The sequence below is a fragment of the Crinia signifera genome, chromosome 1 (genome assembly GCF_055691185.1).
Source record: "Crinia signifera chromosome 1, ASM5569118v1, whole genome shotgun sequence".
NCBI lineage: Eukaryota > Metazoa > Chordata > Amphibia > Anura > Myobatrachidae > Crinia > Crinia signifera.
In genome coordinates, this window is record NC_139217.1 from 447,641,885 (window position 1) to 447,669,171 (window position 27,287).

Genomic DNA, 27,287 nt, shown 5'->3' on the forward strand with positions numbered 1-27,287 from the left:
GGGCGGGATGCAGTAACACCCCGCAGCCCCAGTCTGCCGCACATTGCACATATGCCCTAACATATGCGATAATTATTGCAAAGGACAGCTCTGGCGCTAAGAGCTGTCCATGGCGATGTGCCCGGCAATGTGTGGCAGCTCCCCCTCCATCCCTTACCCGACCGGCTGATATCCTGCAGCTGCTGCGGGCTCTCCTCCTCCTCCTTGCACCCAGAAGGGGATGCAGGGGCTAGGGAGGAGGAGGTCACAGGTCCTGGCAGCACAGCAGTGTGCTATTTGGGATTTTGGGAGGAGGAATTTGGGAGGAGTGCAGGAAAATTAGAAAAATGAAATAAAACAATACAATACTGAAGGCCACAGACCATTATGTCAGAGGGGTTATAAATAGCAATAGGAAACCAGTGTCATTTACGAAAGAAGTTGCAATTAGTGGCCCATGATAAATAGTGCTCCAGCCAATCAGCTCTCAACTTTCCTTTTTCAAACACATGATGGTCAGGAACACTTTACGGCAGACCAGATTTGCACAACAGTGTTTGCTGCCCCATAGGGCTCTGGGCAATTTTATGCAAATTCGGGTTGATTTCAGCCCGCAAGGGTGTGTGATCGGGTGCCGGTGCAGGCAATGAAACGCATACAAAAGGATTAAACCCTATACTTCTATGTTTCCCAGGAACTAGGCACAATAACAAACAGATGGACTTATAGTAAATGACTGGGTCATTTGAGGACATCCCATAGCACTGAATGGGAAAGCGCTGATTGGCTGAGAGTGTGGGAATGGCATTCTCAGGTAATCCGCACTCCCCCATATATTTAAACATCCACCCTGACAAAGATAAGGAGATCATTTAACGCCACAATGTGCCTGATGCTAGTTTGCTCAGTAAGCCGCGAGGTTCGCAGCTAACTGATCGTCACCACCCCGCCGAATACCCACCTCCTCCCGCCACCGATTCCCCTTGCTACCATGCGAGGTAATGTGTAATGAAAACACATCCCCTCACATGCCATCACTGCAGGAAAAATCATTCAATGGTCATCGTATGATTTCTCCTGGCTTCGCAAATAGGTAGGAACTGACTTTTATTTGCGAGCGCCAGGGCGTAGACGTTCCCATGTCGTCAGCTGCCTGGCCCGCGTACCCATGGGAATGCCCAGCGCTTTCATGGAAACACCCATAAAACTCTGGGTGTTCCCATGGGTGACCCCCCTCCCCTCTGCCGTCCGCAGAGCCCCAACCATCGGAACGGGGCCAAATTCGCCCCATTCCGAATGAATTAGAATGAGTACCAATAAGAGCTGCATTCATTGAAATATAGCTACCTGTGTTTCGCATTGTGTGTCACGCCCTAATTCCTTCCGCCATGTCTCCTCCCACCATTTCCTCCTAATCAGGTTCATTTCTACAGTCATCAGAGAGTTCTGTCTCGCTCACAAAAGGCGGACGGTCTGAATATGCTGGTAAACTGGCCTGGCAGAAAAAGGGGTCCTTCCCTGGGCATCAAGTTTATACAGACTGGGTTGCGTCTGTGTCAGACAACCCGGTCATGGTGAAATTTGAGGTAAGACTAAATTTTCCTAGAAATAAAAATGTTTTTGTCATAGCATTTATTTATTTTTGTAATGGAAAAAAAGGTTTTTCCGTGTACTGACAAAGTAAATATAGAACCTCCTTCTGGTCCACATGCAATGCTGCGAAATTTGCAGCATTGCGTGTGGATATATCTCCACCTGTGGCTCGCACAGCCTCCCTCCTCCCCTAGTTCTACGAATTCCCTCGCATGGCTGCAAATGGATGTTTTGCATCAACATCGATTCGCAGCCTTGGGTACAGGGACCAAATTATTCGAATGGCCGCCGACCAACGAATGATTTGGAAGGTGCACTCAAGGCACTCTCTGGTGTCTTAGCTTTGTGTGATCTCTGTAAAGGCTATTTCACACACTCTGGGCGGTATTCAATGAGGCTGATTCGCAAGGTTTTTATGGCGATTTTGTGCTGTAAGGCGAATTTCTGCCTAAAACGGTGAATCGCCCTATTCAATTACCAGATGGCGAATACATTTCAAGGTTTTTTTCGCCATGATTCACCGAGTAGCAATCGCTATCTTTTTATGGTGAAGTGGAAGGTAAACTTTTAAAATAAAGTGTTTTGTTTTTTACAATTGGTGTCAAAAAATCTGGAATTTTATTCTGAGGAGGGGCATGCTATTTTTATTCATGTGCTGTAAGCACATGAATATATATTTAATTTAAAAAAAATATATATATATATTTTTTTTTTACACAGAGCAGCCAGCAGGGGGCCGGAGCCGAGCCACTCATTAGATATTCATATATTCACTTCACCCGATCATTACATATGCATGATCGGGTGTAGTGAATATACCCGGTCCCCTGCTGGCACCCCCGGGGGGCAGCCTGTGCTGCCTGGCACCCGGGGAGCCCACCTCCCCCCCACAAACGTTCAGGGGCAGGCAGGGAGACTTCCATCTCCCTGCCTGCCACCGCCCTCAGGCTCCCTGCGGCGTCCGCCGCAGTAGCTCAAATTCGCCAGTCAGGGGCAGTGAGCCCCTGAATCGTTGAATACCAGAGTCGGCGAGGCTCCGGAACGCAGCGAGCAGTGGCGAATGTGCAGCGAATCCTTAACAGGATTCGCTGCACGTCGCCAGTATTCACATTGAATACTGCCCTCTGGCTCCTTTTAGATGTTAAGCTGCACATACATGGTACGATTTGTACCGTTTGAGGCAATGCGCGCTCCCGTACATCGCACGGCACAAAAAGTGGGTGCTGCATGTACTTCTTCTTTAGTTTAGAAGTTTGCCTCAAAAATAATAAAATTTGTAACTGAGTAAGAGGGGGGGGGGGGGGGCATTTACAGTTTATAACAAACTTTTTTAAGGGCTGCTGACAATCTTATTTTTGCAGTTGAAGCCAATCTTGGATTTAGTGAAAGGCATTCCATGCGCAGTGACGAAACGGCGCAACCTTATTAAAGCATTTGAGGAATATGCCGGAACGTTTGATCCGTGTCGCTGTTCCCCATGTCCTAATAATGCCAGAACGGTTTTAGTGGACACAGAGTGCCTCTGCGTCTGTCAGGCTGGGACATACGGGGACAGCTGTGAGAAACGAGCCCCAGACTACAGTTCAGGCAAGTACTGCACAGAAATAATGCTGCAGACGTGCTGCATTGTGTTCTACAATAACCCTTTATCGGTCACACGGCCTTCGTACTTTAAAAGAAAATGTTTGTACGTTTTAAATACAAATACTTCTCCCAGAATGAGATCATGCAAATACATTCTCGCCCCCACAGCATTGTCTGATGTTGCCAAATGGCCACAGCATCTGCATTTTGACAGATTTACAGCAAGATGACATTAACAAATTCCTGACATAGCTGTAGACATTTGGCAACAATATTGAATAAGCCTCCAGGGGTCATTATTTCTGGGGATGCTAGGCACACCACCAAAGAAAGCTAAATAGGGGCTTCCCGCTCCAGGCATGTCCAAACTATGGCCCTCCAGCTGTTGTGAAACTACAAGTCCCATCATGCCTTGCCACAGATTTGCTATTAGGGAATGCTGGGATGTGTAGTTTCACAACAGTTGGAGGGCCACAGTTTGGACATCCCTGGGCTAGGCCTTGCCTCTTCTTTGAGATCAACAGGCAGCACCCTGCAAGGCCATGCCCCTTTATCTGATTCAGGGGAAGATGTATCACACCTTGGAGAAAGGTAAAGTTAAGACATAGCTGCCTACCCTCCTGCATTCTGCAGGAGACTCCCTGAAATAACAGCAATCTCCCTCTCTCCCTCATTAGTCTAGCAATCTCCCTCATGTCACCTAGCCCACATTACACTGTTACATCATAGTTACCTCCCCTCCTGCATTCTGCAGGAGACTCCCTGAAATAACAGCAATCTCCCTCTCTCCCTCATTAGTCTAGCAATCTCCCTCATGTCACCTAGCCTACATTAAACTGTTACATCATAGTTACCTCCCCTCCTGCATTCTGCAGGAGACTCCCTGACATGACAGCAATCTCCCTCTCTCCCTCATTAGTCTAGCAATCTCCCTCATGTCACCTAGCCCACATTACACTGTTACATCATAGTTACCTCCCCTCCTGCATTCTGCAGGAGACTCCCTGAAAAGCAGCAGTGGGTGGAGCATGACACGCCCCCTCACTGAGGGCACTTTGCAAAATTCTACTACCAACTATAGTCTCCCTGAAACTAGTTTTCAAAAGTAGGCAAGTATGAGTTAAGAGAGCTAATGTATCAACTAACCAGCTTCTATCTTTCTTGTTGCCTTTTATTCGATTACTCACATGTATGAAATGACACATTAAGTGCCAAATTTTATGTGAGCACTCCTGGGAAACCAGGTCCAATTGTTTTTAGGACGTGTTGGCCCAGTGTATGGGGCTTTTACAATACAGCAGGATGTTACGCTGAAGGGGTGTGGCCACCAGCACTGGGAAGTACAGCGCTGTCCAGAGCATCCTCAGGGCAGGCACTCTGCTGTCCGAACCGCCTGGAGCATCCACATGATTTCCTGGGCAGCTTTGCTGTAGCAATGCTGGCTTCTGATTCTCTAGATCTGGGCTGGGCAATCCAATCCAGGTTTTCCAGACCACCTAGCTGGGCATTCATTACTAACTGTCACAATTTCAAACATGCTAAATCATACTAGCCTACTTTTATTGTTGTGTCTCTGGAGAGGCAACACAACAGAGGGGAGCGGTGACGAGGCTGACATGACCAAGCCCTGCCCCCATGCCTCATATTGCCATTGGGTCCATCGAGAGGGGCGGGGCTTAAATGGTGCTAATAAAATCATTTTAGCCCCACCCCATCTCTGTTATTCATGTCAGTGGACAAGGAGGGTGCAGGGGCTCCGGGGAGCAAGCGGGAGACATGCTCACCTTCCCGAAGGGCCCAGAGAAGACACTATTTTTGGGAGTCTCACGGCCATTCTGGGAGGGAAAACAAGTATGTGATGCATTCATTCCTAACCAACGCTTTCTATGCGTCCAAAGGTGGCCTGGAAAACATGAACTGTTGGTAGATCTTGAGGGCTGGTTGGCCAACCCCTGATCTAGATGATAGGCTCACTTATGGGGAATTAAAGGCAGGCATGTGGAAGGAGTATGGGTGCAGGGTATCTCACACTGACCCCTTGTCTTACAGGCTTATACTGTATCCTTCGAGCAGGCCAGTCTGTTTTCTTTTTCCTGGTCCCTCCTTTGGGACGCCTACATCACAGAGCTCCCTCTGCTGGTCATATGTTATATTGGCTCCCAGTAACTGATTTAGGTTTTTGTTGTAGTGCTGACACTGCATCTTAGTAAAGTGCTGGAGCACTTTATCCATGCAATGACCATAAATTATTCAGTGCAAGAAGATAGCAGCTTATGGCACCAATGATAAGTAGAACCATGGCTGACTTTATCTTATTGTACATCCACCAGTTGTAGTTGATGGATCCTGGAACTGCTGGTCGTCCTGGAGCGCCTGTGACGGTTCTTCCACTAGAAGGAGGACAAGAGAATGTAACAACCCTGCACCGCGTAATGGGGGCAAAGCCTGTGAAGGTCCACAGACACAGGAAGAGCACTGTTCCGTCAGCCTGTTTGAAAGCAAGTACGTAACATGGTTTTGAATGCTATACATTTTACTTTGTATTATATACGCATGCGATCCTGCCATCTGGTAAGGTCCGGGCGATCAAGGGGGATCGGATGTGACTTCTCCTCCCAGACCTATCGAAGCTATGTTTCTTTTACATCTCATTTAGAGATGCCCATTTCGGTTCTCCAGAAATCTGAATTCACTTGAATTTTGTCGATCTGAACCAAACAAAAACACTGGGGGGGAGTTTGTCTAAACTAAAAATACGGTAAAAACCCTGTTATGGCAATGCCCCATAGAAGCCTATGGGCTTCTAACGCGACCCCCGACCGCCCTTCACCGACCCCCCCTCACCTGTGTCCGGGCAGCACAGAGCTGTGCTGCCTGGACCTGTGATCTCCTCCTCCCTGCACTGTGATCCTCTTCCGGGTGCAGGGAGGAGGAGAGCCAGCCCCCATGCCGCAGCAGCACCAGCATTAGCCGGGTAAGGGAGGGAGGGGAGCCACTGGGTCCCGATGGGACCCGCTGATTTACCGCAAAGGACAGCTCTTAACGCAAGAGCTGTCCTTTGCCATAATTATCGCATATTTTAGAGCACATAATTATGTATGCGATGGGCTGCGGTGGAGCTGGGGTGCGGATGTAAGAACATCCCGCCCTGGGTGAGATTTAATAGTATGAGAGATTCAGAAAGTGAGAGATTTGGTAAGAAATTGCAAAAATTTATCGGGTTTAGGCGTTTTTACAGATTTTTATCGATGATTCAATTTTTTTTATCCCACTTTTTAACCGAACTAAAAACCAAATTTGAAGCAAAACATTTGATGAATTAGAACCAAAACACCGACCCCACGCACATCTCTACCGACATTTCAGCGCACTATCTTGCAAAGGAAACTTTTCAGAGTGATTGGCATTCGACAAACTTCTACACTCTGTACAAATATATATCATCACCCACATGCCTCTCACACATAGGTACATTTTTGCAATCCATAGCTGTTTAGCTACTAGACCTGACCATGCGGCTCCGACCTCGCTGCTGCTGGACACATTAGCTACTCTTTGGGCCCTGCTAGCTCCCAACACCCGCCGGGCCCACCGTTCCCTCTACTACTAGGTGACCCAAGCAACGACCCATGTTACACAGACATCCATGGGGCTTATGGGATATGACAGTGTGAGCAGGAGAGATCAGAGAGAACATCTTGCCGCCTGCAGACTCCAGCCTGTCTCATCCACCAGGATGCTTCCCCTGGGCCACTCTCCCTGCTTGACCACCGGCAGTCCCTACAGAGGTCGGGTGAGTAGATCATCTGAATCCCACTCACTAGACTGCTACCATCAACGTTGGACTAAATTTTCACCTTAGACCCTTGGACTCAATTCCCAAGTGTATTGGTCCTTGTATGCCTTATCTTGCCATGCTGGGACTCTACAGCTAGCGTTAGGACTGGGACTCTACAGCTAGCGTTAGGACTGGGATTCTACAGCTAGCGTTAGGACTGGGACTCTACAGCTAGCGTTAGGACTGTGACTCTACAGCTAGCGTTAGGACTGGGACTCTACAGCTAGCGTTAGGACTGGGACTCTACAGCTAGCGTTAGGACTGGGACTCTACAGCTAGCGTTAGGACTGGGACTCTACAGCTAGCGTTAGGACTGGGACTCTACAGCTAGCGTTAGGACTGGGACTCTACAGCTAGCGTTAGGACTGGGACTCTACAGCTAGCGTTAGGACTGGGACTCTACAGCTAGCGTTAGGACTGGGACTCTACAGCTAGCGTTAGGACTGGGACTCTACAGCTAGCGTTAGGACTGGGACTCTACAACTAGCTGCCACCACCCGTTTTCTGTCCTCTATTCTAGGTGGGACCTATTCCACTCAGGGTAATCCTACGCAGTGCACGCAAAATGGCTTCATCACCTGGTACCTTTAATGGGAGGAATATAAAACCCGTAGAAGTTATTACCCACAATGTCTGCACATACCCTGCATTTTGCGTATTGTGCGTTCTATGGGCCTAATTCAGACCTGATCATCCTGGCTTTGAATTCACACAGGGGCCGATTATCAATAGACTGCACATCCATCTGGGCCACAATCTGTGTGCACGGAAAGCCTGCAACTTTTTTTGCTCGCTGTCCGTTCTCAAGGAGATTGACAGGAAGCCGGAGTTGGAGGGGGAAACTGGCCATTTGATGGGAGTGCCAGGAAAAATGCAGACAGGCATAGGGAAAATGCAGGCGTGTCCAAGTGTTTTAGGGGAGGGTGTATGATGCCAGGTACGGCCACGATCAGCCTGTTTCCATCACAGCATAATAAGTCCAGGGCTACCCAGAGCCTGCACACGCCAGCACACACTGGGAAAATCATTCCATGTGAGCACTTTGCAAATGGCAGCTGCCGTGCGATCAAACCTGAATTAGGCCCATTGTATTTCTGAGATAACTAAAGAAAAAACAATATACTATAAAGAGAAAAGCCAAAATGATCAAAACAATGTCTCCAGCGGCAGTTTTTTTGGAAAGGAATGCTTAACCCGCACCAGACCAGGTCAGACGGGACCGTCCTATGCGCACGGGACCAGTCATTTCAGCCAGCCGCCAGAAGGGGGTGCGCGCGCATGAGAAGCTCGCATGCCCTGTTCCGACGGCACTCGCTGCCTCCCCACACACCGCCATAACCCTGCCTGTCCTGCTAAACACCCGCTAGCACTCAGCACCTGCCGCCCGCCCCACTGCTTCTCACCACCCGCTGCAGCACCCGCACCAGACCAGGTGAGACTTATATCCAGCCCGTCCGACCTTCTGATCTGGTCCTATGCGCACGGGACCGCGTATCGGATCAGATGTCATACACATGCAATTTTGTGCCAATTTAGCGACCCAAAGTGCCGAAATCTGGTGAAATCGGCCCATAATCTCATAGTGTATGGGCATCTTAAATCCACCTATGCATCCATGTGTATCCAGTCAGTATCAGTTGAAATGATGCTGACAACTGACAAGAGTCACTGATGAGCCTTAGAAATGCTGATTTCATGTTTGGCGTAGCAGTATGCCAATGAAATATTAGCGCTTAACTTCCGCAAACCATGTTATTAATTGCAGGTAATATTTCATTTGTGGGAAAGGCTCATTTTGGGGCCGTCAGCGTTCTTTTTTTTGGAATGTTCTACAGTGTGAGCGGGGCACTTTTCTCTATGTATATTTATATGTATATATCTTTTAACCTACCATCTAGAGCGGCAATATGTGTTAACGACGATGACGACAAAAAAGAAATTGATCAGGAACGCCCTGATCCCAAGAGCGGATGTCCGAAACCTGAACCACCAGAAAACGGAATGTTAATAGTAAGATATTATTCTACAGTATATACTGCAAGGACTAAATACAGCACTCACAGGATGGGTATCAGGCAACTCATAGGGATGTATGTTCCAGATCTCATGGAAGAGATCATTGGCGGTGTGATCTTTATTATAAGGTCCCTCATACACCTTCACATACAGTAACTGATGTTGGAATAATTCTGCCTATGGTAAATAATATATATGACCCATTACATCATTTCTGAATGCCTAAGAAGTAAAGTGAGGCCTACGATTTATCTATAGTACCGCAGTAATGTGCTCTGGTGGGACCGTGAAGTAGGCTGTGCTCATTCGCATGGTTGCGGGGACCCATTGAAGTGGATAGGAAGTGGGCATATGCGCATGCCGGCTCCCAATCACTTTAATGGGGTAGCGGAGCATGCCATCCCCGATATGATGCAACATTCTTGCTGTGATGAGGGTGCATCGTAGCAAGGCTGTAAGGTGACACATCTCTCGAACAGACAATGTGTCACCCAGTGTGTAACCCATACTTGCCAAAATGTAATGTCTCCTCTCCAGGAGAAGCCTGGAGAAGGGACTTTCAGCTGCCATTAGGGGGTGGGACAGAGCCCTACATCATCAAACCCCGCCCCATTGTTTAAAATTATGATTCGTGGATGTACGCAAAAGGGTTGGAGCTAATTACCCATTTTAGCCCCTCCCCATCCGTGTTTAACTGCACATTGCAGGATTTTACCAGCAGGGTAGGAAGATGCGGGGGTATGCGGGAGGCTTGCCCACCCTTCCAGGGGGTCGAGTGGGGGAAACGGTTTTTGGGAGCCTCCCGGCCATTCCGGTAGGGAAGGCAAGTATGGTGTAACAAGTAATAGGGCGTACAAACAGTTTGATGTAGATTATTTTTTTATTTGATTTTGTTTATAAATTCACTCGATCCCAATGCGTGGCCCCATGGTCTCCCAGTCTAATAGAAAAATACACTGTGCAGGCAAGACTATATAGTACTGATCTGTGCTATTTAGTCGAAATCGAATGTGTACTCGGCGCCGTGTGATTTGATCCGGATTCGAACGAATAGAAAGTACATTGCACCATGTGTACCATTAAGTCCTGATGTAACCTATATAGTGGGACCATGGAAAATGCAAATAATGAAGTTATAAGCATGGTGCCGCTAGAAACTCAGTATATTCTCCACTTCTGACATTTAAAAAGAAATAAAAGTTGGGTGTAATATCAATGCAGCTTTTTGGCATAAAGATGACCAATATGAATACACCCATTATAATAAGTGCATATTCATCTCATCACCAGTTCATAGTAGCAAACAGCAAGTTCTCTGCTTACATACATACATCAAATAATATAAATTGAATGTTTGACGCACAAATTGCTGATCTGATTAATACCTTCAAACATAATATTTATAGAAGGTGATTATTAGTGATGATCCCTTTTTCTCCCTTCATATAAATGAGGTACCATTTGAAAGAATAAGTTCTCTCCTTCTGACACATTGTTAATTTACAATTGCACATTGTATTGTTCATTTAAAAAGTTGAAAATTCACTTTTCGCCCTAGAGTTCTTTCTCTGGATGCGTTGATACAGCCTGGCTATGATGATCAGATTTATTTGCATGCAAAATGTTCACACGGGCCATCTAGTATGACCTTAGTTCAGTATCTGCTCTATGCCCTTGTCCCTCTCTCCTGTTAATCTATCTTATATGGGGATGCGGTCATCTATTAGAATGAACTTAGGTCTACAGTCATTAGGTCGACCCCACTAGGTCGACTGGCAGGAAGGTCGACCTGACTTAAGGTCGACATGGGCCAAGGTCGACATGACTTAAGGTCGAATTTGCATAAAGGTCGACATGAGGAAGGTCGACTGGTCATAAGGTCGACATGGGTTTTTCACTGTTTTTTGAGCCGACATGTGCCGACAGGCGGTATTTCATGCCCTACCATCCACTAGGGCGTGGTGGGAGAATAAAATAGTGTGCCGAGCGCAGCGAGGCACCGTGCCCGAAGCATTGCGAGCGAAGCGAGCGATGCGAGGGTCCGATTCTCATTGCCAACTGTGTCCATGTCGACTGTGTCGACATTCGGATAAAAAACAGTGAAAAACCCATGTCGACCTTATGACCAGTCGACCTTCCTCATGTCGACCTTTATGCAAATTCGACCTTAAGTCATGTCGACCTTGGCCCATGTCGACCTTAAGTCAGGTCGACCTTTCTGCCAGTCGACCTAGTGGGGTCGACCTAATGACTGTAGACCTAAATGCAGTCTGACGAATGATCCCATTCCCTTATATGTATCTTATGCTGTCTGCAAAACTTCAAACTATCATTTTGGTTAAGATCAGCACTCAAACAAAATGGACAATTAAGCTAAATGAAAGAAATATCCTACGTGAAAATCCTTAGTTACAAAAGATTAAAATATATTATTTGAGTGAGACAAACCAATTCAAACAGATCAAAATGGCTACGCTCGATTTTCAAATTCGCTTAAAAAACAATCAAGGCTGAATTACTCCAATCCCATGCTAGTAAAGTCCCTAACATTTTTTTAACCCATTTTCCTATCAGGGCAGGTTTGTCCTGCCCCAGCAAACCCACCACTTAAAGTTGTAAGCCCCCCCTTACCTCCGCTCCGGCGTTAGTACGCCGGAGCATCCCTGCAGTGCTGTGGCTCTCCACCCTGCCTAAGCCACCTGTCACATTCAGCAGTGACGTCGGCGGCAGGCTGGGGGATGTTCAGGGTGGCTCGGGAGGACTTGGGTGCCTGAGCGCTCCCAAGTCCCCCCAAACCGCGCTGACCATACCCGAGCCTTCCGCCGATGTCACTGTAAAATGAGTGACGGCTGGCTGGCTGGTGGGTCAACGGAGCTCCTGCGTACCGATCGCCGGAGCAAAGGTGACGGGGGGGGGGGGGGGGGTGACTGGAAGGGTGTGTGTGTGTGTGTGTGTGTGTGGGGGGGGAATCACCTGGACACCACTGGCGCACACCTTTTCTATATTAGTGATATGCCCGGAAATTTTCTGGGACAGCCCGAATAAATTTTTTTTTTATTTTTTTTTAACTTAATTAAATTTTTATAAAATCAACAACTACGATAAAAAATATATAGCAACAACCTTCAGGCTAAACAATACTAGCGTTCCTGTACTGGAGGACAGTAGATGGTGCTATATTTTAAGCTACGGTATCATGGTGTAGTGTCTAGTTACTGACGCTTGAACAAAGAAGCATATTCTGCAACAACATTTTCTAAAATGCACATTGAGTAAAAAGTGTTTGGCTCCAATCTTTGTGTTTATACAAACACACAACCCGTGTGCAACCGATAAAGAATGAGCATCATTCCAAAGGACTGTAATCTACAAAGGAGATCTTGTTGATATCTTTATAGTCCATGTTCCAAACCTCCCAGCATCTTGCAAATATGGATTTGGAACTCTAACCCAAGAAGGTGGTGAGAACTCGGGGGCAAGGCTTTGTAAAAATGCACCCACATCTCCTGTTTCCTATCACTGTCGGGTCTTACCCCCTGTCCCTCTCAACAACACCAATCACGCTCTAGGCGTGTGAGCAGCGCTAAGTAAATGTTTGGCACACAGTGGTTTGGTACAATAGATAGTTTTTACTGTATAAAATGAACAAATTATAAATCACAATAAAAGCAATTAATGTTAATATATAAAAAGGCTCTTCATATCACAGGAAAAAATGAATGAATTGGGTACAATGGGGACCCCAGGGGGGGAACAATGGATGCAGGATGGGGCGGTGGTATGGAAGTGGAGTCACAGGTAAGTGCACTTTACCAATTGGTTGGAGGTCTGGATGTCCAAGGTTTCCACTTAGGTGGTGGTAAGGTCCTCACAGTGGTGTGCGGTTTTATGGCACCCTTTGGAGGAAGAACGGGTTCCGCTTTATTTGGTACCCCTCGTCTGTTGGATGGAGGGGATAGGGGAGAGATGGATTATCCCCAAAATATCCCGAGAGCGGTGTCCGCCGATTTGACCAGGACCACGTGGAGTGGTGGTATCTGCTCACTAAACAGTGTCCTTGTTAGGAGCTGCACGGGCAGCGCCTCCGCTCGCCCGGCAGTCTCCTCTGTTCTTCCGGCGGTTGCCGGGTTACCGCGACGCCGTCGCGTCATCAGCCGGGAGCTTCCGGCAGACAGTCAGGCTGCCGGCGTACAACCCCTTCCTCCCCTGCCGCAGCGGTTGCCAAGGCGACGGAGGACGCCTGGCGGCCGCAGGGAGGAAGGGGTGTGCATGACGCCGCACGCAGCGTCAGGGTAGCGCTTGGCGCGCTATTTAAACTTGGACACTGGGACACTCAGACGCCGGCTATAGCTCCTGATTTGGCGTCCTGAGTGTTTCCGGTTCCAGGCTCCTGCTCACCCGTGGTTCCTGGTTTCCAGTCCCTGTTCCTGGCTGCCTCCAGAAACCTTGCTTGCGTCTGCCTGCTGATATCTTGGTGTTCAAATAAGTTGGGAGACTCTCACTCCTTGCCTCCCTTATTGTCATTTATATTGTGTCAGCATATTGTGTATTGTTACACCCGTCAGCAGTTCTTATTGTGTCAGCATATTGTGTATTGTTACACCCGTCAGCAGTTCTCATTGTGTCAGCATATTGTGTATTGTTACACCCGTCAGCAGTTCTTATTGTGTCAACATATTGTGTATTGTTACACCCGTCAGCAGTTCTTATTGTGTCAACATATTGTGTATTGTTACACCCGTCAGCAGTTCTTATTGTGTCAGCATATTGTGTATTGTTACACCCGTCAACATCTTGGATTGTGTCAGCATACCGTGTACTCAGCACCTGGGTACACCTTGTGTATTGTGATACCAGTCAGTTTGGCCACGGTACTTTGTCTGGCCTGCTGCCCACAGCATTAGCACCGCGGGTCCCAGCCCAGTCCGCTATCCACTGACACCCCCTTCTGTGGGGCAGGGTGGTTCTCGCCTCCTTGGTTTCTTAGGTAGATTTCCCCTTGTTTACCTCCGGCCTTGGCGGCTGCGTTGTCACTAGTAAGACCAGGTGGCATCGGGGTGGGAGCCTGACTAACGGGCTCCCACGAACGCGGCTATTATTGGTGAAGGTTAGCTTAGCACGCATCCGCCAATTCCAAGGGGTGACAACGGAGTTAGGGTAGGCGAGATCTCCCTGTTCCTAACAGTCCTCCTGTTTGGTTGCAAGATGGAATTTTGCCACTGGATGTTTTGGGAGGTGCAGTATCCACCAGACCAAATGGCAGAGGGTTCCTGGGGGGGGGGGGGGGAGTGTTGTGAGTCCGTGGGTGGTAGTACACTTGGAACAAATAAAACCAATTCAGGTGTAAGAGTCCACAAATGGGGTCCCGTGGGTGAAGAGCAAGTAGTCCACCTGACGCGTTTCACTGCCAACTGCAGCTTTATCAAAGGTCCCTCTCTCCTGTAAATAGACACTATGCAATTGTGCACTGCATCTATTCACATGTAGCATCCCAATCCCCCCTCCCCCTCCCCCCATCAGGTGACACCGCAGCAGGACAAACCCAGAAAAACAGGACTGTCCATGCATGTGCTAATATTTGCTTGGGTTCTTCAATGAACATTGCACCTATTTTTGCAAAGCTGTGCAAAAGTGAGATTTTATTTTGCAGCGCTAGAGATCATAAACTCACCATCGGCAATCTTTATGCCCCACACTTTAATAAACTTATCTAAAACCTTAAAACTAACTTAACACTAAAATAACGAGACAGACACAAGTGCTGGCTTTCCAAAATAGGATGTCAAATTTATTAATTGACAGCTATAACTTGACTATAAAGGGTGGCGGTCCTAAAGAACGGTCATAGAAAAGAGAGAGGGGTAAGATCACAACATACCATTCATACATCGTTGGTGTCCAACTTTCCCCTCGCGACCCAACTGTGCGGATGGTGCAGCCCATCCCCTGTCCAAGTGGCATGGGCTAGCGACATATCGATGCACACCCCACTATCTTCATACGATATTCATTTAACCCCTTACCGACGCAGCCTGTTTTTGCCTTCCTGACAGAGCCCTTTTTTTTTAAATCTGACATGTATCACTTAAGTGGGGATAACTTTTTTTTGCTTTTACTTATCCCAGTGATTTTGAGATTGTTTTCTCGTGACACATTGTACTTCAAGATAGTGGTAAATTTTGGTCGATACAGTCTGTGTTTTTTTGTGAAAAATACCAAAATGTCGTAAAAAAAACGAAAATTTAGCAATTTGCAAAATGTTAAATTTTCTGCTTGTGAGACAAATAATCATACCACTCAAAATAGTTAATAACTAACATAGACCATATGTATACTTTATGTTTCCATCATTATTTCAACCTCCTTTTAATTTTTTTGGACACTAGGAGGCTTAAAATATGAATAGCAAATTCTCAAATTTTCAAGAAAATTTCAAACACTGATTTTTTTAGGGACCAGTTCAGTTCTGATGTGACTTTGAGGGACTTGTATGTGAGACACCCCCATAAATGATGCCATTTCAAAAACTGAACCCCTCACAGTATTCAAAACAGCATTTTGGAAGTTTGTTAACCCTTTAGGTGTTTCACAGGAATTAAAACAAAGTGTAGGTGAAATTTCAAAATTTCATTTTTTTTGCAGATTTGCAATTTTAATACATTTTTCTAAGGAACACAGTAGATTTTACTAGAGAAATGTGACTAAAAATTGATTCCCCCAATTCTTTTGTTTTTATAAATATCCTATATGTGGCCCTAGTGTGCACGTTGACCAAACCACAGGCTTCATAATAGAAGGAGCACCTACTTGATTTTGGAGCCTCCTTTTTATGAGATTATTTTTTAGGCACCATGTAGGTTTCTAGGCACCATAAGATGCTAAAAGTTAGGAACCCCCCCACAAGTGACCCCATTTTGCAAACTACACCCCTCAGGGAATTCATCTAGGGGTATAGTGTACATTTTAAACCCCCAGGGGTTTCACCAATTGTGGTACAACTGGGCTGTGAAAATGAAAAATTACATTTTTTACACAAAAATGCAGTTCTGGCTCAAAATTTTTCATTTTCACAAGGAATGAAGGAGACAAAGCACCCCAAAATCTGTGCCCCAATTTCTCCCGAGTACGGCAATGCCTCATATGTGACCAAAAAATACCATTTGGGTGCATGGCAGGACATGGCATGAATGGTGGGTGCTATGTCGCATTAGCAAGACCCCCGAAGCACGGTGAAATGATGAACCTAATAATCCATAGATGTGTGGTATATTTTAAAGCACTCCTTCATACATAGGCCGGGTTTGTCGGGGCAAGTTTCACAGTGGAAAATAGTTTGCTTTCGTATTCCCTTTTTATAGCAAACTTTGCACCTTTTTTGTGTCCTGCCCTTTTTTCCAGTGGAGGGGATTTCGTTAGGAAAATGCTGCCCTGATACAATACGGGGGCCAGTACTAGAAGTACTGGGGCCAGTACTAGAAGTACTGGGGCCCTCTGCCTGCTGGTTCCCAAATATTAGGCCCTTTATGACTTCCTCTTGAAAGTGCATAAATGTCCCCGTCTGGCTGGTAGAACGGAATAGTACGTAAGCGTTATACAGTGCCATCTGGATGATATACACGGCCAGCTTCTTATACCATATTTTTGTTTTCCGCAGGGCACTGTACGGCTTCAGTACCTGATCTGAAAGATCCACTCCGCCCATGTACTTATTGTAATCTAGGATACAAATAGGTTTTGAGGTGTGGGTACTGGTACCTCGTACAGGGACGGAGGTGGTACTGTCTCCGTGAATTGTTGTCAGTATAAGGACATCCCTCTTGTCTTTATATTTGACCAACAACATATTTTCGGTGCATATTCCCCTGCTTTCACCCTTTCTCAGTAATTGGGCAACGTGCGTTTTTGGGAGGCCTCTTTGGTTCTTGCGCACAGTACCGCAAGCTGCTGTACCTCTTGAACCAAGGGCCTTAAACAGGGGGATGCTGGTGTAAAAGTTATCCACATAGAGGTGATAACCCTTATCCAGGAAGGGGTGCACTAAATCCCAGACAATCTTTCCACTAACACCTACGAGGGAGGGGGGGCATTCTGGCGGTTCAATTCTTGTGTCCTTCCCTTCATATACCCTAAACCTGTGGGTGTACCCTGAGGTACTTTCGCACAGCTTATACATTTTTATGCCATACCTTGCCCTCTTATTGGGAAGGTACTGGCGGAATTTAACCCTTCCTTTAAAATGTATAAGTGACTCGTCTACACAAATGCATTTTTGGGGGATGTACATCTCAGCAAATTTGGCGCTGAAATGATCAATGACCGGCCTGACTTTGAATAGCCGGTCAAAGGTGGGATCATATCTGGGTGGGCACTGTGCATTATCATTGTAATGCAAAAATATAAGGATCGTCTCAAAACGAGTCCGGGTCATGGCCATACGATGAAGTGGGGTGCTGTACAGAACATCTGTACTCCAATATTGCCTAATTTCTGGCTTTTTAACTATGCCCATATGTAACACCAGACCCCAAAATGTCATCATCTCTACTGCATCTACAGGGGTCCACCTAGCAAATGATGACGTGGGGTTTTGGGCAATAAACTGCTGGGCATATAAATTTCTTTGGTCCACCATTAAATTTATAAAATCATCAGAGAAAAAGACTTTGAAAAAGTCAATTTCTTTGAGGCCTGTACTATCAAATTGGATTCCTGGGTTGGCCAAAAACTCAGGAACCTGGGGCTCAAAATTGTCTGGTTGTGGGGTCCATACGAGATCAATCATTGGGGGGGGGGGTCTCAGCTGCTCTACGGGGGCGTCTTTGAGGGGGTCCCTCATCACTAGAGGAGGAAGAGGAGCTTAAGACAAATGCCAATTCATCGCTTACTTCACTGGCTGTGTCAGTGTCAGAGGCAAGAAGGGCATATGCCTCCTCCGCTGAAAACAGTCTTTGCGATGATTGGGACATTTTTATTATTTTTAAGTGTAGTGTTTCAACACGTGTATAGTGTAGGGGGGGGTACTAACTTTATTTCAACACGGGGGATATGTAGTGTGTATGTAGTGCTTTAACACGTGTAAGTTAAAAGAAAAAAAAAACTCCTGCGCCAAAAATTGAGCACAGATGTTGGTCAGTAACGTCCGTCACTGATCAGCGCTCAGCGGGCACAGGACACCCACAAAAGCACCGTGGGTGTAAAAATTTTTTTTTAAAAATACTCCACAGCACCCTCCAAAAAAAAAATTAAAAAAAAATTCTGATGAGTCAAAGACAACAGGAATTTGACCCCAAAAAAAAAAATTAGATCAAAAATGCTGATCAGTGATGTACGTCACTGATCAGCGCTCAGCGGGCACAGGACACCCACAAAAGCACCGTGGGTGTAAAAGAAATTAAAAAAAAAGACTCCACAGCACCGTCCAAAAAAAAATTTTTTTTAAAAAATGCTGATGAGTCAAAGGCAACAGTAATTTGATCAAAAAAAAAAAAAATAGATCAACCCTGTGCCAAAAATGCTGATCAGTGATGTACGTCACTGATCAGCGCTCTGCGGCCACAGGACACCCACAAAATCACAGTGGGTGTAAAAAATTTTTTTAAAAAAAACCCCACAACACCCCCAAAAATTTATTTTTTTTTGGACGGTGCTGTGGAGTCTTTTTTTAAATTTTTTTTTACACCCACGGTGCTTTTGTGGGTGTCCTGTGCCCGCTGAGCGCTGATCAGTGACGTACATCACTGATCAGCATTTTTGATCTAATTTTTTTTTTGGGGGGTCAAATTCCTGTTGTCTTTGACTCATCAGAATTTTTTTTTAATTTTTTTTTTTGGAGGGTGCTGTGGAGTCTTTTTTTTTAAATTTTTTACACCCACGGTGCTTTTGTGGGTGTCCTGTGCCCGCTGAGCGCTGATCAGTTACGGACGTTACTGACCAACATCTGTGCTCAATTTTTGGCGCTGAAATGATCAATGACCGGCCTGACTTTGAATAGCCGGTCAAAGGTGGGATCATATCTGGGTGGGCACTGTGCATTATCATTGTAATGCAAAAATATAAGGATCGTCTCAAAACGAGTCCGGGTCGTGGCCTTACGATGAAGTGGGGTGCTGTACAGAACATCTGTACTCCAATATTGCCTAATTTCTGGCTTTTTAACTATGCCCATATGTAACACCAGACCCCAAAACGTCATCATCTCTACTGCATCTACAGGGGTCCACCTAGCAAACGATGACGTGGGGTTTTGGGCAATAAACTGCTGGGCATATAAATTACTTTGGTCCACCATTAAATTTATAAAATCATCAGAGAAAAAGACTTTGAAAAAGTCAATTTCTTTGAGGCCTGTACTATCAAATTGGATTCCTGGGTTGGCCAAAAACTCAGGAACCTGGGGCTCAAAATTGTCTGGTGGTGGGGTCCATACGAGATCAATCATTGGGGGGGGGGGGGTCTCAGCTGCTCTACGGGGGCGTCTTTGAGGGGGTCCCTCATCACTAGAGGAGGAAGAGGAGCTTAAGACAAATGCCAATTCATCGCTTACTTCACTGGCTGTGTCAGTGTCAGAGGCAAGAAGGGCATATGCCTCCTCCGCTGAAAACAGTCTTTGCGATGATTGGGACATTTTTATTATTTTTAAGTGTAGTGTTTCAACACGTGTATAGTGTAGGGGGGGTACAAACTTTATTTCAACACGGGGGGTATGTAGTGTGTATGTAGTGCTTTAACACGTGTAAGTTAAAAGAAAAAAAAAACTCCTGCGCCAAAAATTGAGCACAGATGTTGGTCAGTAACGTCCGTCACTGATCAGCGCTCAGCGGGCACAGGACACCCACAAAAGCACCGTGGGTGTAAAAAATTTTAAAAAAAAAGACTCCACAGCACCCTCCAAAAAAAAAAAATTAAAAAAAAATTCTGATGAGTCAAAGACAACAGGAATTTGACCCCAAAAAAAAAAATTAGATCAAAAATGCTGATCAGTGATGTACATCACTGATCAGCGCTCAGCGGGCACAGGACACCCACAAAAGCACCGTGGGTGTAAAAAAAATTAAAAAAAAAGACTCCACAGCACCGTCCAAAAAAAAAAAATTAAAAAAAAATGCTGATGAGTCAAAGGCAACAGTAATTTGATAAAAAAAAAAAATAGATCAACCCTGTGCCAAAAATGCTGATCAGTGATGTACGTCACTGATCAGCGCTCTGCGGCCACAGGACACCCACAAAATCACAGTGGGTGTAAAAAAATTTAAAAAAAAAAAACCCACAACACCCCCAAAAAAAAAAAAAACTGCTGATCAGTGATGCAACACTGATTAGCAGTGAGGGGCAGCAGGCACACAACTGTGGGTGCAACCTGACAGGGTATATATAAAAAAAAAAAAAAAACCTGCACCCCAAAAAAGGTGCTGATCAGTTAGTTTATACTGATCAGCACAAAAGGGGGGCAGCAGGGGGCAGCAGATACAAAATTATATCACACAATTTCTGACACAATGACGCTGCTGCAGCAGCAGCAGCAGCAGCAGCAACACAAGCACCAGGAAGTCACAGGAGCTGGCAGCACGGATGCCACCAACGCTGATCAGGTCAGTATAGGCACAGATGGGCACGGAGACCGCTCTGCACGCTGTTCCTGACCGGAATGGCGGCTGCAGGGCTGTCTCCGTTACCTCATTTGAGGTGTAATGGCTGCGATTGGTCCGTCGGTCCGACGGACCAATCACAGCCTTTGGGGGCAGGTGGGGTGAGGTGGGGTGACCACCAGTGTCACCCTTACACCCGGTGGTGATTGGTGCTGTACTTAACAGCACCAATCACCACCGATCCCTGTGTCACCGGCGAACGTTATTCGCCGGTACACAGAAAACGCTGTAATTGGCTGTTCACATTGAACAGCCAATCACAGCGATCGCCGATGGCGGGGGGGCATCGCTGCCCCCCCTGGGCAATGAGGGAAGATGTCTGCTGTCAGGGACAGCAGACATCGTCCCTCTGTCACCGCGTCTATAGACGCGGTGACAGTTTGAACTCATGACGTACATTTATGCCATGTGTCGGGAAGTACATCCCGACCATGACGTAAATGTACGTCAAATGTCGGGAAGGGGTTAAACAAGGACCGTTCTTTACCGCCGCCAAGAAATAGAAAGTTAGGGAGGGAGGGAGGGTGGGGAAATTCCGACCAGAGAGGAAGATCACCTGACTTCCTGCCTATTCCTAGCTCAAGGAACTCCTCCCTTGATACCTAATTGGCTATCACTGATCTTGTCATAACACCCTAGCAACACACAACCTAAAGTGCTAGCAACTCAGACCCCGTTAGGTGGTTTATGTCACCTCTTGCTTAATCAGCCCTCGGTTTTCTTTTTAATGAGATAAGCGGGGTAGAGACGTCCCATTGCTGGCAGGGGCAAACGCAGGATTTTCAGAAGGGGCTTTCCAGAGAGGGGCGGAGCAAAGCACGGAGATGGACACTTAGGTGACCCAGTATATGCCGGGTCAGCTAAAGTATTATAGATAGACCAAATGTATATTAATAATAATCATAAATATATATATATATATATATATATATATACATAACAGCAGTGTAGACCCCTGGGCATAGCAATGTATTGGGGCCCCTACCTATCCTCCAGTGGTAGGGGTGGGGGTGCTATGAGCAGAAGCTTTGATGTCCCGCGGGTGGTATTATATAAACCGCTAAGCATGTAGGGCCTGGATCAGTAATTTCCACTAATTACCCCTTTACTGCACAGATGGTGGCAGAAGGGGGCATTGGGCTGAATGAAGGTGTCCTGATACATAACTTCCAGGGTGGTAGTAGTAGTACGTTTATTTATAAGGCGCCGCAAAGTGTCCGCAGCGCCGTACATAGTGGTAGAGGATGTTTAATACGCAGAGGAGGGGTGTATAGTGGAGTGGGCTTATTATTCATAATTTTCTGATGGGAGGACAGCTTGCTTGACTGCTGATATCTCCAGTTCCCGGAAATAGATTTCTTAACTTTTAATGGAATTAAAAACTAGAGAACCCCACCTACCAAATGCTATTGGGCACTAGGGGATCAGAGTTCAGGAGGCAGAGCAATCTGTGAACGAGAATATAAAACTACATACCAGGTGTGTGGAGCTGGAGCAGTAACCAGCTGCTGGAAGACTGATATCTCTGGTTCTGGGAACAGTAGAGACAAGCTACTAGTGTCCATCAAAGGGGAAGAGTCCCAGCTTTTGGAATATATCCTCAGAAAAACTCTATGTTAGACAGAAACTGAAATATCTGACTGGGCAGAGCAATTAAAAGGCTTGGATGGGGATCACTGCTTTGAAGTCAGATATCTCCTGTTCCCCAGGGCTGATTTTTAAAATTCTTGTATCCATGGAAAGAGGGGACCCTCAGCTTTCAGCCTAGGGCCCTTAGTTTCCTGGGGGGTTTCTGGGTACTCAGAAACCCCCCCTGCATGCGCTACTGGCTGGGGTGCAGGGCCATTTAACTTTGCAAAGGGTTTTGAATCCCACAACTATTGTTGTACCTTCTAGAAGCACTTTGATGGGGAGGAACATTTCTGGGCTCCCCTTGAGAAATAAAGCTTCAAATACATGAAAACCACAGGTAATAAAAACAATCCCGAAGTCACTGAAGCACTGGTGTTATTGAGTGATGTGGAGGTGCAGCAGTGGTAGGAAGTTAACCTCTGCTGTACTCAGGGCCGGACTGGGACCAAAAATAGGCCCTGGCATTTTGAGCACACAGGCCCACCAGACGTGGGCGGGACCTTGCGCGGCCTAGCCGTGCCGCAAAAGGGGGCGTGGCCTCATGAAAAGGGGTGGTGGCATCACAAAAAGGAGGATTAACACATTTTTGAACACACTGTAATGCCCATCATACATTGCCAGATACACATGCCCCACAGTGCCAGATACACATGCCCAACAGCGCCAGATACATATGCCCCACAGTGCCAGGTACATATGCCCCACAGTGCCAGATACATATGCCCCACAGTGCCAGATACATATGCCCCACAGTGCCAGATAAATATGCCCCACAGTGCCAGATACATATGCCCCACAGTGCCAGATACATATGCCCCACAGTGCCAGATACATTTGCCCCACAGTGCCAGGTAAATATGCCCCACAGTGCCAGGTAAATATGCCCCACATTGCCAGGTAAATATGCCCCACAGTGCCAGATACATACAGTATGCCCCACAGTGCCAGGTAAATATGCCCCACAGTGCCAGGTAAATATGCCCCACAGTGCCAGATACATATGCCCCACAGTGCCAGATACATATGCCCCACAGTGCCAGATACAAATGCCCCACAGTGCCAGTTAAATATGCCCCACAGTGCCAGATACATATGCCCCATAGTGCCAGATACATATGCCCCACAGTGCCAGATACATATGCCCCACAGTGCCAGGTAAATATGCCCCACAGTGCCAGGTAAATATGCCCCACCACATTGCCAGGTAAATATGCCCCACAGTGCCAGATACATACAGTATGCCCCACAGTGCCAGATACATATGCCCCACAGTGCCAAGGAAAGGGAATAGTTACACTGACCTGGGAGCTGATCACCGCTGAGGGGGGGGGGGGGGTACTGCAGTATTGCTCCCCCTGCACCAAGTGACTGCCTGCTGAGGGAGACTGCCTGGAGAGGGTGCCGGGAACACATGCTGTATGCAGGCGGCTTCCTGCTTGTATCTGCCGCCGGTGCGTCGGCAGCTGACGTCATGACGCTGCAGCGTCACATGACGTGAATATGCTAATGACGCCGGGGGTGGGGGACGCGGCGGTGCAGTGCACAATGAAGGCATCAGCGGTGCTACTGCACCGCTGCAGTCTTTACAAGAAATCGGCCCACAAGGCCATCGGCCCTTCTGGCATTTGCCAGAAGTGCCAGATGGCCAGTCCGGCCCTGGCTGTACTGTATGTGCTGTCTTTCTGTAAATCTCAGAACACATCTAGCTCTCAAAGGAGACACTCTCATACAGAGAACATGAATGCTTCTGTGTAGGAGCTCCTGCTAGTTCCATGACTGCTTTCCATCAATCATCACGCTAAACAAAAGAATCTAGTATGTACTATATAATGATAATCTTCTGCCCACAGAATGAGAAGAGCTGGTATGACGTAGCCGAGGAGGTTGAAGTTACCTGCTTCACTGGTTATAACCTTGAAGGGTTCCAGTTCCTAAGGTGTCTCCCAGATGGAACATGGAAACAAGAGGAACTTCAGTGTCTTCGTAAGTATTGTATTCTTCTTCTAAATGTGTTGTTTTCATCATATGTAGCATAGACTATGAAAGACTTTGGGGTCTACTTATCAATAACCAGCTCTCAGTGAGGGTTCTCTCCCTGACGCCAGCAGCCTAAAGCTTGACCATATACTTTATGTGCACTGTAGTTTGACCAAGAGGGAATCCAGCATCTCTGGCTTCACTGTTCCCCCATTGCTGAGTACAGGCAACGCCATATCTTCGTGTTGAATTGCAAGATCACTCTGGGAGAGATTCTCTAAGCTAAAAATGCGGTAAAAACCCCGTTATCCCCCGCCGGGTTACCGCGGCGGGGGGGCATCGCCAGAAAAATCTGGCGATGCCCCATAGAAGCCTTCTATCGCAACCCTCCGCCGCCCCGCGCCGACCCCCCGCCGCCCCGCATCGCCCCCTCACCTGTGTCCAGGCAGCACAGCGCAGTGCTGCCCGGACCTGTGACCTTCTCCCTGCACTGATCCTCTTCCGGGTGCAGGGAGGAGGAGAGCCCGGCGCAGCAGCAGCAGCGCCGGGTGTGGGAGGGAGGGGAGAGCCGCTGGGGGACCTGCTGGGACCCGGCGACTCTCACCGCAAAGGACAGCTCTTAACGCAAGAGCTGTCCTTTGCCTTAATTATCGCATATGTTACAGCATATGTGATAATTAAATATGCGATGGGCGGCGAAGGGGGGCGGAGATTCTCTAAGAATCTCCCCCTCTGTCCCTATAGACGTGGGGACAGTGGTAACTGGTGCTAAATGCTGTAGGTGAGCGCTGGTGAAATCTCTGATTTCTCTAGTGTTACATTTTTTAAACATTGGGCTTTATGCAGACATGGCCGACTACTGAAACAAAACAGGTATGGATCATTAGGTCTCCACCACTTACGTCAACATGCATTGGGTCGACACCATTACGTCGAAAGGTCGACACGGGTGTAGGTCGGCATGTCATTAGGTCGACATGGGCATGGACGACAATAAAAAGGTCGACACGGGGATTTTCACAATTTTTACCCAAATGTTGACACAATCGACATGGACACTGAAACATAGCACCGCGTCCGCCTTGCATGGCTCGCAGCACTCACCATGCTTCGGGCACGGTGCCTCGCTACGTTCGGCACACTATTTTATTCTCCCGCCACGCCCTAGTGGATGTTAGGGCGTAATAATAACGCCTGTCGGCACATGTCGGCTCAAAAAACAGTGAAAAATTCCCACATTGACCTTTTGACTGTCGACCTTGCCCATGTTGACCTAATGCTTGTGTCGACCTAATGACAAGTCGTCCTACACCCATGTCAATCTTTCTGCATGTCGACCTTTCAGCATTGGTGTTGACCCAATGCTTGTCGACCTAATAACCGTATCCCAACAAAACAGTGAAAAGTATCCCATAGGCTACTATAGGCTGATGTCACCTGCAGATGGCGCTACCTGCCAGGGACAAGCTCTGCAGTGTTCAACAGTCCATATTAACTATTTAGCTTACAGCTGTTACTTTATAGAGTATAGATATAAAGAAGCTGATTGGATGCAAGTGTGTGAACATTGGCCATCTAAATCACCCTCAGGGTGGCGGACAGCTATGAATGAGGCCCTGTAATCCTTTAAATTATCAATCATTAGGTTTCTAACATTGTTCAATGTTAACAAGACTTTATTCTGCTTCTTTGTTCTAAACAGCGACCTTCTGAGGAAAGTGCATGGCACGGAACGCGTCAGGGGCATATTGGTATACGGTGCATCATATAAGGCTCATTTTATCCTCCCTCATCCCAGCGAGTGTCTGCAGCTTATGGCCCCAGATGAGTACCAGTAACAGAGCAGCGGTAACCGGATGTACACACCAGGACACATGCACAGAGATTAAGTGACGATCAGCCGCTGTGATATGACAATGGACGTACTGTAAACGAAGTGACTGCACAGAGGGACTGTGTAATACATACTGTATAATATGGCTCTGTTACCTGTACTGCCCTGTGACTTGGAGGTTATTCTGGATGACATGCATCGCTGCTTCGTTCGCAATGTTGCATGTCATTTTTCGCCTGCCAACCATTCGCATATGCCGCCGCCACCCCCCCCCCCCCCCAATTCACAGGGCGAATTCCCCCGCGCGGCTGCGAATGGACATTTTGCATAAACATCCATTCGCAGCCTATGGGGAAACACCCACATCATTCGGTGGTCGCCGACCATGGAATGATGTGGTAGGTGCACGCAAAACTAAGACACTCTCTGGTGTCTTCGTTTTGCGTGTGTTCTCGAGGAGAACATGGCGGGCAGCTGACATCCGGTGATGTCAGCTGCTCACCCGCGTCACTGGGTCATTTGCATGGGAACGCCCAGCGTTTACAGGGGAACACCCATGAAACACTCGGCGTTCCCATGGCCGCGACTAACAGTCACCTCCCCATGCCAGAAGTGGTGGATTTGTTCGCCTGGCGAACACTCTTCCGCACACACCCGGGGCATGCACAAGTGTAGAAATGTGTACGCGCAAAAGAGAAACATCGATCCTCCATGCGTGCACGTGGGGGACCGAGCCAATCTGAATAAGGTCCTTTGTCTCCATCTCCTCCTGCTGCTAACACATAATACTCACCCTATATATAATATCTACATAAGGAATTCATGTTAATATGGCTGAATTGCTGCAGTTGTGTTCTGCTGTATAGGAGCTGATGATTTATGTAGATGATATTAATATTGTGCTGTATAATAAGAATATTATTAATTCTCTTTAAAAAAATTGCCCTAATATGTAATAAAGGTTTTCCAAAAATAAATACTTTATTACACTGACACCACTGCCGGATGTCATATATAATGACAGTAATATGTGTATTCTGGAAGTGTAAGATTGTGCGCTGGATGTAATGTGGCTATAAAACATAGGGGGTTATTCTAGTTCATTCTTTCTGACAAAATCCTTCTTAGATGGACAAAAACATGTGCACTGCGGGTGGGGCAGATGTAACTTGTGCAGAGAGAATTAGAT

At 46.9% G+C, this 27,287-nt stretch overlaps 1 protein-coding gene across 1 annotated transcript in view; it reads left to right on the plus strand.

The window, feature by feature from the left end:
• C6 (complement C6) overlaps nucleotides 1–26,361 on the plus strand; it is a 70,764-nt gene extending 44,403 nt beyond the window's left edge. Inside the window, exons 10-15 of the mRNA XM_083154298.1 lie at nucleotides 1,399–1,565; nucleotides 2,934–3,159; nucleotides 5,487–5,658; nucleotides 8,893–9,004; nucleotides 24,138–24,270; nucleotides 25,967–26,361. Of these exons, the coding sequence (XP_083010424.1) occupies nucleotides 1,399–1,565; nucleotides 2,934–3,159; nucleotides 5,487–5,658; nucleotides 8,893–9,004; nucleotides 24,138–24,270; nucleotides 25,967–25,977 (821 nt within the window). The 3' untranslated portion in view covers nucleotides 25,978–26,361. The remainder of the gene's footprint in view (nucleotides 1–1,398; nucleotides 1,566–2,933; nucleotides 3,160–5,486; nucleotides 5,659–8,892; nucleotides 9,005–24,137; nucleotides 24,271–25,966) is intronic.
• Nucleotides 26,362–27,287: the final 926 nt, after the last annotated feature.